The sequence below is a fragment of the Gasterosteus aculeatus genome, chromosome 21 (genome assembly GCF_964276395.1).
Source record: "Gasterosteus aculeatus chromosome 21, fGasAcu3.hap1.1, whole genome shotgun sequence".
Classification (NCBI taxonomy): Eukaryota; Metazoa; Chordata; class Actinopteri; order Perciformes; family Gasterosteidae; genus Gasterosteus; species Gasterosteus aculeatus.
In genome coordinates this window covers 5,844,070-5,857,615 of record NC_135708.1, presented here as the reverse complement: position 1 = coordinate 5,857,615, position 13,546 = coordinate 5,844,070, and the positions used below count along the sequence as shown (strand labels likewise).

Below are 13,546 nucleotides of genomic sequence, written 5' to 3'. Positions count from 1 at the left end.
CAAGAGATGGACAGAATATATTCATAGTCATTCTCTGAGGAAATACATGTTTAAATCTATTCTGTGACTCTTGGATCTTTTTTGTTGTCTTCATTCAGGACTTCTTGCTCCAGTTTGTCAGCGTGAACTCAAATCCGACCTGAAGAGGAAGTTCCAGTGTGTGTTTGAGGGGATCGCTAAAGCAGGAAACCCAACCCTTCTGAATGAGATCTACACAGAGCTCTACATCACAGAGGGAGGGACTGCAGATGTCAATGTAGAACATGAGGTCAGACAGATTGAAACAGCATCCAGGAAACCAGCCAGACCAGAAACAACCATCAGACAAGAAGACCTCCTCAAAGCCTCAGCTGGAGGAGAGGAACCAATCAGAACAGTGATGACTAAGGGAGTGGCTGGCATTGGGAAAACAATCTTAACACAGAAGTTCACTCTGGACTGGGCTGAAGACAAAGACCACCAGGACATACAGTTCACATTCCCATTCACCTTCAGAGAGCTGAATGTGCTGAGAGAGAAGAAGTACAGCTTGGTGGGACTTGTTCATCACTTCTTCAGTGAAACCAGAGCAGCAGGAATCTGCAGGTTTGAAGAGTTCCAGGTTGTGTTCATCTTTGACGGTCTGGATGAGTGTCGACTTCCTCTGGACTTCCACAACAATGAGATCCTGACAGATGTCACAGAGTCGGCCTCAGTGGATGTGCTCCTCACAAACCTCATCAGGGGGAAGCTGCTTCCCTCTGCTCGCCTCTGGATCACCACACGACCTGCAGCAGCCAATCAGATCCCTCCTGAGTATGTTGGCATGGTGACAGAGGTCAGAGGGTTCACTGACCCCCAGAAGGAGGAGTACTTCAGGAAGAGGTTCAGAGATGAGGAGCAGGCCAGCAAGATCATCTCTCACATCAAGACCTCACAAAGCCTCCACATCATGTGCCACATTCCAGTCTTCTGCTGGATCACTGCTACAGTTCTGGAGGAGGTGTTGAAGACCAGAGAGGGAGTAGAGCTGCCCAAGACCCTGACTGAGATGTACATCCACTTCCTGGTGGTTCAGTCCGAAGTCAAGAAGGTCAAGTATGATGGAGGAGCTGAGACGGATCCACACTGGAGTCCAGAGAGCAGGAAGATGATCGAGTCTCTGGGAAAACTGGCCTTTGATCAGCTGCAGAAAGGCAACCTGATCTTCTATGAATCCGACCTGACAGAGTGTGGCATCAATATCAGAGAAGCCTCAGTGTACTCAGGAGTGTTCACTCAGATCTTTAGAGAGGAGAGAGGACTGTACCAGAACAAGGTGTTCTGCTTTGTCCATCTGAGTGTTCAGGAGTTTCTGGCTGCTCTTCATGTCAATCTGACCTTCTTCAGCTCTGGTGTCAATCTGCTGTCAGAAGAACAAACAACCTCCCTGGTGTCTAAAGTCTTTAGAGACAAACCTGAACCAATGCGTCTCTACCAGAGTGCTGTGGACAAGGCCTTACAGAGTCCTAATGGACACCTGGACTTGTTCCTCCGCTTCCTCCTCGGTCTTTCCCTGGAGACCAATCAGACTCTCCTACGAGGTCTGCTGACACAGACAGGAAGTCGCTCACAGACCAATCAGGAGACAGTCCAGTACATCAAGAAGATGATCAGTGAGGATGTGTCTCCAGAGAAAAGCATCAATCTCTTCCACTGTCTGAATGAATTGAATGATGGTTCTCTAGTGGAGGAGATCCAACGGTCCCTTAAATCAGGACGTCTCTCGACAGAAGAACTGTCTCCTGCTCAGTGGTCAGCTCTGGTCTTCATCTTACTGTCATCAGAAGAAGATCTGGAGGTGTTTGACCTGAAGAAATACTCTGCTTCAGAGGAGGCTCTTCTGAGGCTGCTGCCAGTGGTCAAAGCCTCCAACAAAGTTCTGTAAGTACAGAGAGAGATAGATTCATACATCAGAACTTAATCATGCTGCCATCTTCAATACTTACTGCTTCTTCTTCATCCCTCTCTTCAGACTGAGTGGCTGTAACCTCTCAGAAAGAAGCTGTGACGCTCTGTCCTCAGTTCTCAGCTCCCAGTCCTCTAGTCTGAGAGAGCTGGATCTGAGTAACAACCACCTGCAGGATTCAGGAGTGAAGCTGCTTTCTGCTGGACTGGAGAGTCCACACTGTGAAGTGGAGACTCTCAGGTCAGATTAAGTTAGTTTGTCTTCAATGATGCGTCTAGGGAACTCTGGAACCAGAGGAACTAATCTTAGAGACAAAACTTGGGGCTAAAAGTCTTTTTTGTGAACTAATATCTGTATTTCCATCACATCACAAGAACCTTGTAGATAAGACATGTCAAGACAAGTCCACTTGGTGTCTTTATTTACATCCATGGTACATGTCTGACCTTCATAAGATTCTTTCTGCTTCCATTATTTAAATCAAATATGTATTTTCCAACTATTTCCATAAAATGTGTTTATTTTCAATATAATGTAAATATTTTACATTATAGAGTTATTAGTAATGTTATCAGGTTGTTGATACATTAGTGCATTAGTACATTAGTACATTAGTGGGTGTTTAGTTGTGACTGGAAACCAGTCAGTAACCATGTGAATGTGACCCCTCTGTACCTGATAGTATCTCAGTACTGCAGTGACCTTCCAGCCCTCACCGCTCCCTTAGATCTTGTGACATGTGTCTTATTCTGTGTCTCTGCAGGCTGTCAGGCTGTCTGATCACAGAGGAAGGCTGTGCTTCTCTGGCCTCAGCTCAGAGCTCCAACCCCTCCCACCTGAGAGAGCTGGACCTGAGCTACAATCATCCAGGAGACTCAGGAGTGAAGCTGCTGTCTGCTGGACTGGAGGATCAACACTGGAGACTGGAGACTCTCAGGTATGAAGAGGCTGCAGCCACAGACCATCTGTCTGGTAGAGGAGATAGAGCTGGAAACCTTTTCTCTGTCCCACTGTCAGCCTGGTTAATAAGACCCTGACACACCAAGCTGACCTCAAACTACCAGAGACTCATCAAACTGTTTGTGTCCCACATGAGACCATTAACACAGACAGAAGTAGTGAGGAACAGTAGCCAGGATGAGCCTGAACAGGGAGGAAGGTGATGAAAACCTTGTTTCTCTGGAGCTTTGTCTTGTCTTCACGTTATAAGAGGGGACAGTGTCTCCTGACACGTTGACGGCATCATGGTGGGTTGATATGAGTCAACGTGGTCACGCTGCAGGTTTGTGAGCTCTTAACAACTCAAACAACACTTGGATGTTTAGATGCTGGTCCTCTGCCTCCAGTGTGTGTTTGTCCTTTAGTCCAGACATTATTATTAAGAGACAAACAGTCAGAGAAACAATCTGTTCAAAGCGTCAAAGCGTCACAGGAGGAACGTTTGGTGTTTTAAAGGAGTTCAGCTTCACCTGCTTTTGGTGCTTTGCACTGAGAGACGGTTCCCTGGATGATAAGAGTGGACTTGTTGAAGCTACAGGTGACAGTCGGCCACAGACGCTCAGTGAAGAACCAACAGCTGATGGTGGACCTGGAATTAGTATCAACTATATCGTAGAAATGAACAGAACATACCAAAAAAAACCTACCCAGATAAATGTTGCCATCCGGATGGAGTGAATGTGATTGTGGTTGGATGAGAAGTATAAAGATTTAGCATCCAGACACCCGATTGGTTTTCTCCGCCATGCGCCTGCAGATCAGAGCGACGGCGGGTGTGGAAAGTCGTCGGTGGAAGGATCCTTTGTCAGAAGCCACAAGCCGATCTCAGTTGGTATTTAGCGACATGGACCCTCCTCATGCAGATTCCATGTAACGTTACATGAGGACCTTCATGACCATGAGTTTGTTGTTTTCTACCTTTATAGAGAATCTGCCACAACACAGCGACTTGCAAGTAGCGCGGCGCCTTAAATAAAGTCACGTGTGTCTTCATGCGGCTTTAGAAATGAACACAAAGGGATTCTGTATTTGCTCATAAAGTCTTAAAAACGGGTTATTTGGCCGATGTTTTGATAAGCGACCAAAGCCAGTTCAGTGTTTCCATCATTATAACAGGGGTGCCCCCCCCATGAAGTAGTACAACGGGGAGACACTGCAGTCTACCTGATCAATGGGACAACGTGTACGTCCTCCGACTTGCGTCATTAAGCGGCTTCGGCTTCGGCTGCTTTTAGAATAACTTATTTCCCCGTTAAGATGGTTCAGCTACTGTAGAGAAAAGTGCGCCGTCTCTTGCTCTTTAATCTCATGAAGTGCTCGGTGAGAACGACAGCTGTGTTTCTCCGACGCGCCCTGAAACAAGCTCCATATCTCACGCGCTTGAGCGCCGCTCAGCATCTCGCCGTCGTAGACGACCTTTGGCATGTTTGGCAGAGCGCCTTGAGCGCCATGTAAAACCAGTATGGATCAACCCATTAACCAATTGATCCATATATATAAGGCGCTCCGGATTATAAGGCACTGTCGTTTTGTGAGGAAATTAAAGCCTTTTAAGTGCGCCTTGGAGTGTGGAAAATGCGGTATATTGACTTTAATACTACAAGAGGGCGCCCCATTTGTTGAACAACGACAGGCGGACAAGAGCAGCCGTTTCCAGCGAGAGCCTTATTGTTTTATTAATCTGTCCGTTTAAATTGTTTGTGCTTCATCAATTAATGTTTCACATAACTAATGTGCCACATCATAAATATTTTTATATTAATTTCAAACTTTTCAAAATTGAAAATTAAAAACTTTTTATTTATTTACTGTAAATGACCTCTCGTGGCCCACCAGGGGGCAGCGGCCCACACTTTGGAAATCACTGTCTTAAACTATCTACTCCACAGCATGAACATCATCATTGTTCATCAGGATTTCAGACCTTTATAAAAACATTTTTTCACCAGAAGATGAACCTTATCTTATGGAGCCAGAAGATCTAATCTAAGAGACTAAACTAGGGACAAAAATCTGTTTATGTTTCCATCACATCATCGGATCCTTGTGGAACCAACACATTTGATACGGAGGGAATTAAAACACAATGTTGGCTCACGATAAATCATCACAGGGTCGTCCTATTAATCCTCTTATTCATGCTGTGTGATGTTATTTTAATATGGTTCATTGAGGAAAATGGGAAAAGCAGAGGTGTAAAAGAGACTGAAACTTGGATTTCTGGCGCTTCAGTGAAAATCTGCTTGGAGTTTGATGGTTGCTCATTTAAGTTGTAGATGGTAACTGACATTAAATTAGCAAATAAAGATCCTTTTTAATCACTTTCCTTTTTGAGTAGTCCAGTCTACACTAGTACTTGTATAAACACTTAATTGATTTAATATGAAATAGGATTACATTTTAACACAAATGTTATTTTTCTTGTTGACTGTTGTCTCTTCAGACTGAGTGTCTGTAACCTCTTAGAGAGAAGCTGTGACGCTCTGTCCTCAGTTCTCAGCTCCCAGTCCTCTAGTCTGAGAGAGCTGGATCTGAGTAACAACCACCTGCAGGATTCAGGAGTGAAGCTGCTGTCTGGTGGACTGGCGAGTCCACACTGTGAACTGGAGACTCTCAGGTCAGGATTCAAATAAAGTCCACTTGGTTGTTTTTATTTACATCCATGGTACATTTCTGACTTTCATAAGATTCTTTCTGCTTCCATGATTTAAATCCAATATGTATTTTCCAAATATTTTCAGGGAAATGTGTTTAATTTTTTGACAATTTTCCAATGAAAATATTTGAAATTATAGAGTTAGTAGTATTGTTATCAGCTTGTTGATGTACATTAGTGGGTGTTTAGTTGTGACTGGAAACCAGTCAGTAACCATGTTAACGTGACCCCTCTGTAGCTTATGGTATCTCAGTACTGCAGTGACCTTCCAGCCCTCACAGCTCCCTCAGATCATGTGACATGTGTCTTATTCTGTGTGTCTGCAGGCTGTCAGGCTGTCTGATCACAGAGGAAGGCTGTGCTTCTCTGGCCTCAGCTCTGAGCTCCAACCCCTCCCATCTGAGAGAGCTGGACCTGAGCTACAATCATCCAGGAGACTCAGGAGTGAAGCTGCTGTCTGCTGGACTGGAGGACCCTCACTGGAGACTGGAGACTCTCAGGTATGAAGAGGCTGCAGCCACAAACCATCAGTCTGGTAGAGGAGGTAGAGCTGGAAACCTTTTCTCTGCCCCACTGTCAGCCTGGTTAATACCCTGAGACCCTCACACACCAAGCTGACCTCAAACTACCAGAGACTCATCAAAGTGTTTGTGTCCCACATGAGACCATCAACACAGACAGAAGTAGTGAGGAACAGTAGCCAGGATGAGCCTGAACAGGGAGGAAGGTGATGAAAACCTTGTTTCTCTGGAGCTTTGTCTCCACGTTATAAGAGAGGACAGTGTCTCCTGACACGTTGACGGCATCATGGTGGGTCGATACGAGTCAACGTGGTCACGCTGCAGGTTTGTGGGCTCTTAACAACTCAAACAACACTTGGATGTTTAGATGCTGGTCCTCTGCCTCCAGAGTGTGTTTGTCCTTTAGTCCAGACATTATTATTAAGAGACAAACAGTCAGAGAAACAATCAGTTCAAAGCGTCTTGATGGATCATCACAGGAGGAACGTTTGGTGTTTTAAAGGAATTCAGCTTCACCTGCTTTTGGTGCTTTGCACTGAGAGACGGTTCCCTGGATGATAAGAGTGGACATGTTGAAGCTACAGGTGACAGTCGGCCACAGACGCTCAGTGAAGAACCAACAGCTGATGGTGGACCTGGAATTAGTATCAACTGTATCGTAGAAATGAACAGAACATACCAAAAAAACCCTATCCAGATATATGTTGCCATCCGGATGGAGTGAATGTGATTGTGGTTGTATGAGAAGTGTTGTGAGCGGCTAGGGGGTCGTATTAGGTTACTAGCAAATGAGTAAACTAACTTATGGACATTAATAGAATTATTAATTATCACTAAGATACTTCTCAGAATGAATAAATAACGGGGCACCACCCTGAGCTAACAGGGACCAATAACCAATACTATAAAGTCTCATAATTGATATTCACTCCTTGAGAGTGAAGATGTTGGAAGGAGTTAAGTTCGAGCACTGGCAATGTATGTCAACGGTCACCATATAAATACAGGTAATTGCAGGAAAACGGTTCTTTAAAGTATAACAGGGTTTATTAACTCACAGGAACACCGATCAAGATCACCTATAACTGCAACCAACAATCCCCATAACGCTTATTTTAAACCTACTCACCAAACAAGCAATCAAAACCAGAGTGTGTGTGTGTGTGTGTGTGTGTGTGAGCACAGAGGGGGGTGAGAGAGAGAGAGGGGGGGAGACGAGGGGGTTGCAGGGAAGGAACGGCGGTGGAGTTGCGCGCAACAACAAGTGGAGTGCCGGTTATCACACTAGGGGGCGAGAGCAGCAGGGCGGAAGTGAGACCGTTAAATCAAACCACAAAGGAAGACGGGAACATTAAACAGTGTAATACGACTACTGGACGCGAGGGGCGAGCGAGAGCGAAATGCAGGAAGTGTTCCACGTATTAAAGCAGGGGGGTCCAAACTTTTTTCACTGAGGGCCACAGAGAGAAAAATATGCGAAAGGTTGAGCCGCTCACTAAAGTTAAGGTATATCACCTCTAGTGTATTAACAGTAATACAAATCAATCAATCAAATGTAGGTAAATTATGCTTGATAATTTATTATACTAAAAACTGCATACATCACATCTTTCTATGTATGGGTTTTCATTTATCTATTTTCAAATTAAATCAATCAAATGTAGGTAAATTATGCTTGATAATAGAATAAACTTAAAGAAAAAAAACTGCATAAATCACATCTCTCCATTAATGGGTTTTCATTTTTTTTACAAAAAGGGTTGGCAGCTCATCCTCAGATTGCTTCTTCGTCAGGATGGGGACCCCCTTCACAGCCCAGTATAAAGAGGGAAGGCTTTATTTAACCTACTTATGCAAATCATTTATCAGCTAACGTAGAAGTCGAGTAGGGAGAGGAGCTGCATCTCAATGAGTTCTAATTGCAGACTCTCTTCCACTTCTTCTGCATCCAGCAGGAAGGGAGTTGAGAACAGCTTGATTTCTTTCTCAATGGCAGAAAAATCTTGGAAGCGCTGATTGAATTGTGTCATAAGAGTTGTGATCACAGAAACATATTTCCACTTTTTAGCAGAGAGGTCGGCCTTTGGATGAGCACGTTTGATTTCGGACAGCGTAGGGAAGTGCGCAAGGTTGAAGTTGCGTAGTTGTGTCTCAAAAAGACGAAGCTTCGCACAGAAAGTTGTGGTACAAGCTGGTCTTTGCCTTGTAGGCTCTTGTTCAGTGAGTTAAGATGACCAGTAAGATCAACTAGAAAGGCAATAAGGGAATAAAACCGCTTCAGCACAGAGCCGCGACTAAGCCAGCGCACGTCACAATGATAGAGTACGTCCCCGTATTCAGCATCGACATCAGATAGGAAAGCTTAATTCTCTGTGGTAGAGCCCTCGTGCTCAAATTATGTTGACAGTTTTCACAACTGTGGTCATCACATCGCCAAGCTGGACTGTCTTGGCACAGAGAGCTTCTTGGTGGATGATACAGTGCAATTTTACAGCCTCGCCTCCACTCTCTGGCACCTTGGCGCACACCAAAGATGCCATTCCTTTGGGCTCGCCTGTCATAGCGGGAGCCCCGTCCGTTGCAACTCCACACAGCTCGTCCCATTTAAGTTCCATCTTGTCAATTGCACCTGACGCGGCTTCAAAAATGTCCTCACCCGTTGTTGTGCCCTTTAGACTCCGAAGATCAAGCAGCTCCTCCGTAATGCAAAAGTTATCGTCAACTCCCCGCAAAGAAATAAACAGTTGTGCGGCGTCTGTTGCATCTGAGCTTTCATCACATGCAATCGAGTAAAAGTCAAAAGCACAAGCTTTATGTGACACTTGATTCTGTATGTTAGCTGACAAGTCTTCAATTCGCCGCACAATTGTGTTTGTGGACATGCTCACGTTGTTGAATTCCTGCATCTTTTCCGGGCACATTATTCCAGCGACTTTAATGAGGCACTGTTTAACAAAGTCACCGTCTGAGAAAGCTTTCCCGCAGCGCGCTATGAGTTGAGCTACCTCATAGCTAGCTATTGTAGCGTTTTCTTGTGTTTTGTTAGCACGGTAAAAGTACTGTTGTTGAGCCTGCAGGTTAGCTGCCATGTGCTGGACTTTGTCCTCTCGCTCAGTGTAGGACGTGAAGGTCGGATGCTTGGTTTCGTAGTGTCGTCGTACATTGTACTCTTTCATCACTGCAACCGTTTCATTGCAAATCAAACAGACACACTTCTCCTTGACTTCTTTGAAGAAATATTCATTTTCCCACCGTGTTTGAAATGTTCTGCATTCACTTGCTATCTTGCGTTTCTTTGGTTCTGCCATTTTGTCGTCGCGGAAATTTTTTATTTGAAACATTTTTTTTTGGAAAAGCTGCATTAGGACTGCAGCTAGTGAGTAGCTCCACCTACTGGTCAAACTAAGAACTACGATACAGTCAAGTGCAAGTTTCATGTGTGGGCCACATTCCATTCTATTTCTATAATTTGCTGCGGGCCAATAAAAAATGGATCCCGGGCCGCAGTTAGCCCGCGAGCCGTACTTTGGACACCCCTGTATTAAAGCAACGAGGAAGACGACAGTTGCACTGCTATGGCAACGCCATCTGTTGCTAGGGACTACGGCTTGGACGAAAGAGGGGGGGATACTTAGACGCGGCGCGAGGAGATTCTGTCCCGCGACCAGCGGAACGTAGATCAGCAACGTGAATCAGGATGGTCGGATCCATGTGTGTGCAGTTACAGAACCAACGATGTGGCTGGCGATACGAAATGAAACCACAGGCAAACGGATCTCACGGCAGAGACCCGGGAAAAGAAAAGAAAATAAGGAACTATTCTGACCATGAAATCATTCACCAGCTTAACACAGTTGGCGCTTTCACTCTCTTACAGCAAACGTATCACAGCATCAGATCAACAGGGGACATTACAACATTTGCAGGTACACATTCAAACATAAATCAAAGGTAGCGGATTCGTTGATCCGGACTCTATCGTACCACGTTATGACTGAACAAATCAAATAAACATCAAGTTTATATCAACACGCTAAATTAGTCTGCCCAGAAAACCAGTCTTACTGTTTGATGGGCGTTGGTCATCAGCTTCCAGCTGACTGAGGACAGTTGAGCTCCGCGGAGGGAAACTCAGTGGATGAACTTGAGGTCCAGGTTACAGGCCGCAAGTGACTTTCTATTCAGAATGTTGGTCCCTGGGACAAAACCAGCTGAAAACTCCTAGAGGGGAAATATCCTTCTCACCCTTTTCACCCGTGACCCGTATTCATGCCTGCATGTCACACTTAAATGTTTCAGATCATCAAACAAATGTAAATATTAGACACAGATAACACAAGTAAACACAAAATGCAGTTTTTATCATTAAGGGGAGAAACTAATCCAAACCTAAATGGCCCTGTGTGAAAAAGTGATGAAAACATAAATGAAGTGAGGTTCATCACATCTTTGGAAAGCCCAGTTCCATTTCTCCAGCCACAGCCGTTCTCAATCTAGAAATCACTTAAATAGGAGCTGCCTGACAAAGTGAAGTAGACCACAAGATCCTCACAAGCGAGACATCAGGCTGCGATCCAAAGACATTCAGGAACAAATGAGGAACAAAGTCATTGAGATCCATCAGTATGGAAAAGGTGACAAATCCATTTGTAAAGTTTTGGGACTCCAGCGAACCACAGGGAGAGACATTGTCCACAAATGGGGACAACATGGAAACATGCACATTGTGTGAATACTGAATGGTCTGTATCTGCTTTATCTTTTTGAAACAGTTTAATGTGAATGTTCCTTTGCACACGTCCCATGAAGCTTGATCTGTAGCATGACGTCATTTTTCCCGTTTGAATTCACATCTGGTGAAAGTACAGTGACAGGTCCATTTCTTATTTGTTATCCATTCATCTTCTTCATGAATATATTCCAGCACCTCGTCGCTGTGTGACGCCTAACTGACAGTCTGTGGTCGTCTGTAAGTAGTGGTAGAAGAAGAAGAGGTGCTCCATGTGGACATGAAGGACAAAGCTGTGTGTGTGAGAGTGATGTAATGTCCATGTCTCCATGCTGCTCTGACCCCCCCTCCTCCTTTCAGGGTGGAGCCTGATGGAGTCCGATGGCTGAGACCAGGTCTGAGGAAGTGTAAGTGTGCTTAGATTCATGAAGATTCAACCATCTTCACACTGTGACATCACTCATTCACCTCTGTGATGTCATCATCAAAGTGTCAGTAGATGAACACATGATTAATAACTGCAGCTGTATTGTGTCTTGTTCCCTCATCAGATTCCTGTGAACTCACAATCGACACAAACACAGTAAACAAACAACTCAAACTGTCTGACAACAACAGGAAGGTGACATGTGTGGAGGAGGATCAGTCATATCCTGATCATCCAGACAGATTTGACTGCTTGCCTCAGCTGCTGTGTAGAACTGGTCTGACTGGTCGCTGTTACTGGGAGGTCGAGTGGAGAGGAGACGTTCATGTATCAGTGAGTTACAGAGGAATCAGGAGGAAAGGAGACAGTAGAGACTGTGTGTTTGGATACAATGATCAGTCCTGGAGTCTGATGTGCTCTGGTGGAGGTTACTATGTCCGTCACAAGACAGAAACATTCATCACCTCCTCCTCCTCCTCCTCCTCTGGTAGAGTCGCAGTGTATGTGGACTGTCCTGCTGGCTCTCTGTCCTTCTACAGAGTCTCCTCTGACACACTGATCCACCTCCACACCTTCAGCACCACATTCACTGAATCTCTTTATCCTGGGTTCAGGTTCTGGTCAGGTTCTGGTTCCTCAGTGTCTCTGTGTCCTCTTCAGGAGGGAGAGTCTCCTCCTGGTGGAGAACCTTCCTCTCTGCTCACCACATAGTTCAGTCTGTACAGCTGATGGTGGTTCATGTGGGTGTAGATGCAGGTGGAGCAGGTGAGGGGTACCTTAGCTGGTCTGGACTCTGGGGGGTCCACAGCTCTCTGGGACTCAGATGGAAGTGTGAAAGAGCTCAGCTTAATGCTGCTGTGCTCCTTCAATCAATAGATGATCATTTAGATATTGGCTCCTAATTAGGCTTTAATCTTAATCTTTATGTGTTCAAGAAGACATTTTATAAGACGCTCTTTCATCTGTCCCCCCATATGAGACAAATGTGTCCTTATGTGTGTGTGCGCTTCATCAGCAATAATAAAAACAAGGTGAAGAAGGAAAATATGAATGTGTAATTCTTTTTGAGCCCATTTTAACTTCAAATCTTTCTAAATCTGTTGAGTAAAATCAAATCTATTTTCACATAATCAAGTTTGTTTTGAACAAGAAGCTTTTTAATGGTTCAGCAAACCTCTCAAGGAAATATTGGATGTGCGTTACTTGTGTTTTTATTCACTATAATGTCATTTACAACATTTACTCCATGTGTTACTTTAACAGAAATAGAATTGTTTGGCTCTAATGTTAATAAATGACTTTTATTGGAAACAACTTTACATGTTTATTTATTGTACGTCGCTTTGGATAAAAGCGTCAGCTAAATGACATGTAATGTAATGTAATGTAATGTTTAAACATGCCATAAAATAAAGATGCTTTCAACACGCTGTATTATTTCTTTTGACATGAAATACTCTGATCCTTTTTAAAGATGCTGTACTATTGACTTTTGTACTATTTCCTCCATAATATATGTATTTATTCTACAGCCCTATTGCTGTGTCAATAGCACAGAGGAAACATTGGTGGTGCAGCATGTTGAAGAAGGAAGTGAAACGTTAGTGAGTAAATAAAGAAATGAGTAATGAATAAGTTGCTTTATTAACCTTATTAACCTTCACGCAGAGCCGTCTCACAACAACACAAACTACTGAGCTCGCTACTTCAGGTGCAACTTGAAGCTTTCATTCTGCACGAAATATCACACTTAAGTCACCAACAAAAACACACAAAGCACAAGCACACATTTGATAACAGGGTGGAGTTCATTTCTTTACAAAGTGGAGTATTGAAAGTGTGTGTTGGACAGAAATATATGTATAAATAAAAGTGATCAAATCTGCTGGGTCAAAAATATACATACAGCAACATGAATTAGCATGAATAATTTTGGTGACCTCTCTGGGAACCGTCACCTTATCGTGGTGGAGAGGTTTGTGTGTCCCTTTGAACCTGAGAGCTGTGTTGTCGGGAGCCTTGTGCTCCTGGTAGGGTTACCCTTGGCAAAGTGGTCTCAGGCGAGGGGCCAGACTAAGAATAGTTCAAGACCCCCATGAAAAAACGGAAGAGGGAAGGAGTTACCCGGCCCGGAGGAAGCCCGGGGCCCCCATTTGGAGCCAGGCCCAGATGGAGGGCCCGACAGCAAGCGTCTGGTGGCCGGGTTTACCGCGGAGCCCGGCCGGGCACAGCCCGAAGGAGTGACGCGGCGGCCCAACACTCTACTCCCCATGGGCTCACCACCTGT

General features: G+C 44.5%; 1 protein-coding gene across 49 annotated transcripts in view; it reads left to right on the top strand.

Moving 5' to 3' along the window:
- The window catches only part of LOC120812009 (uncharacterized), a 519,303-nt gene that overhangs the window by 426,874 nt on the left and 78,883 nt on the right, over positions 1-13,546 (top strand). For 25 of the 49 annotated variants that reach the window (XR_013454475.1, XM_078096901.1, XM_078096880.1 and 22 more), the window contains 4 exons: positions 1,994-2,167; positions 2,691-2,864; positions 5,370-5,543; positions 5,909-6,082. Coding sequence is in view for 48 of the 49 variants with exons in the window: in XM_078096901.1 (XP_077953027.1) it covers positions 1,994-2,167; positions 2,691-2,864; positions 5,370-5,543; positions 5,909-6,082 (696 nt within the window). In the remaining variant the exon portion in view is untranslated. Of the gene's footprint in view, positions 1-98; positions 1,903-1,993; positions 2,168-2,690; positions 2,865-5,369; positions 5,544-5,908; positions 6,083-13,546 lie in introns of all 49 variants that reach the window. The other 24 variants (XM_078096904.1, XM_078096911.1, XM_078096912.1 and 21 more) reach the window with 5 other exon arrangements.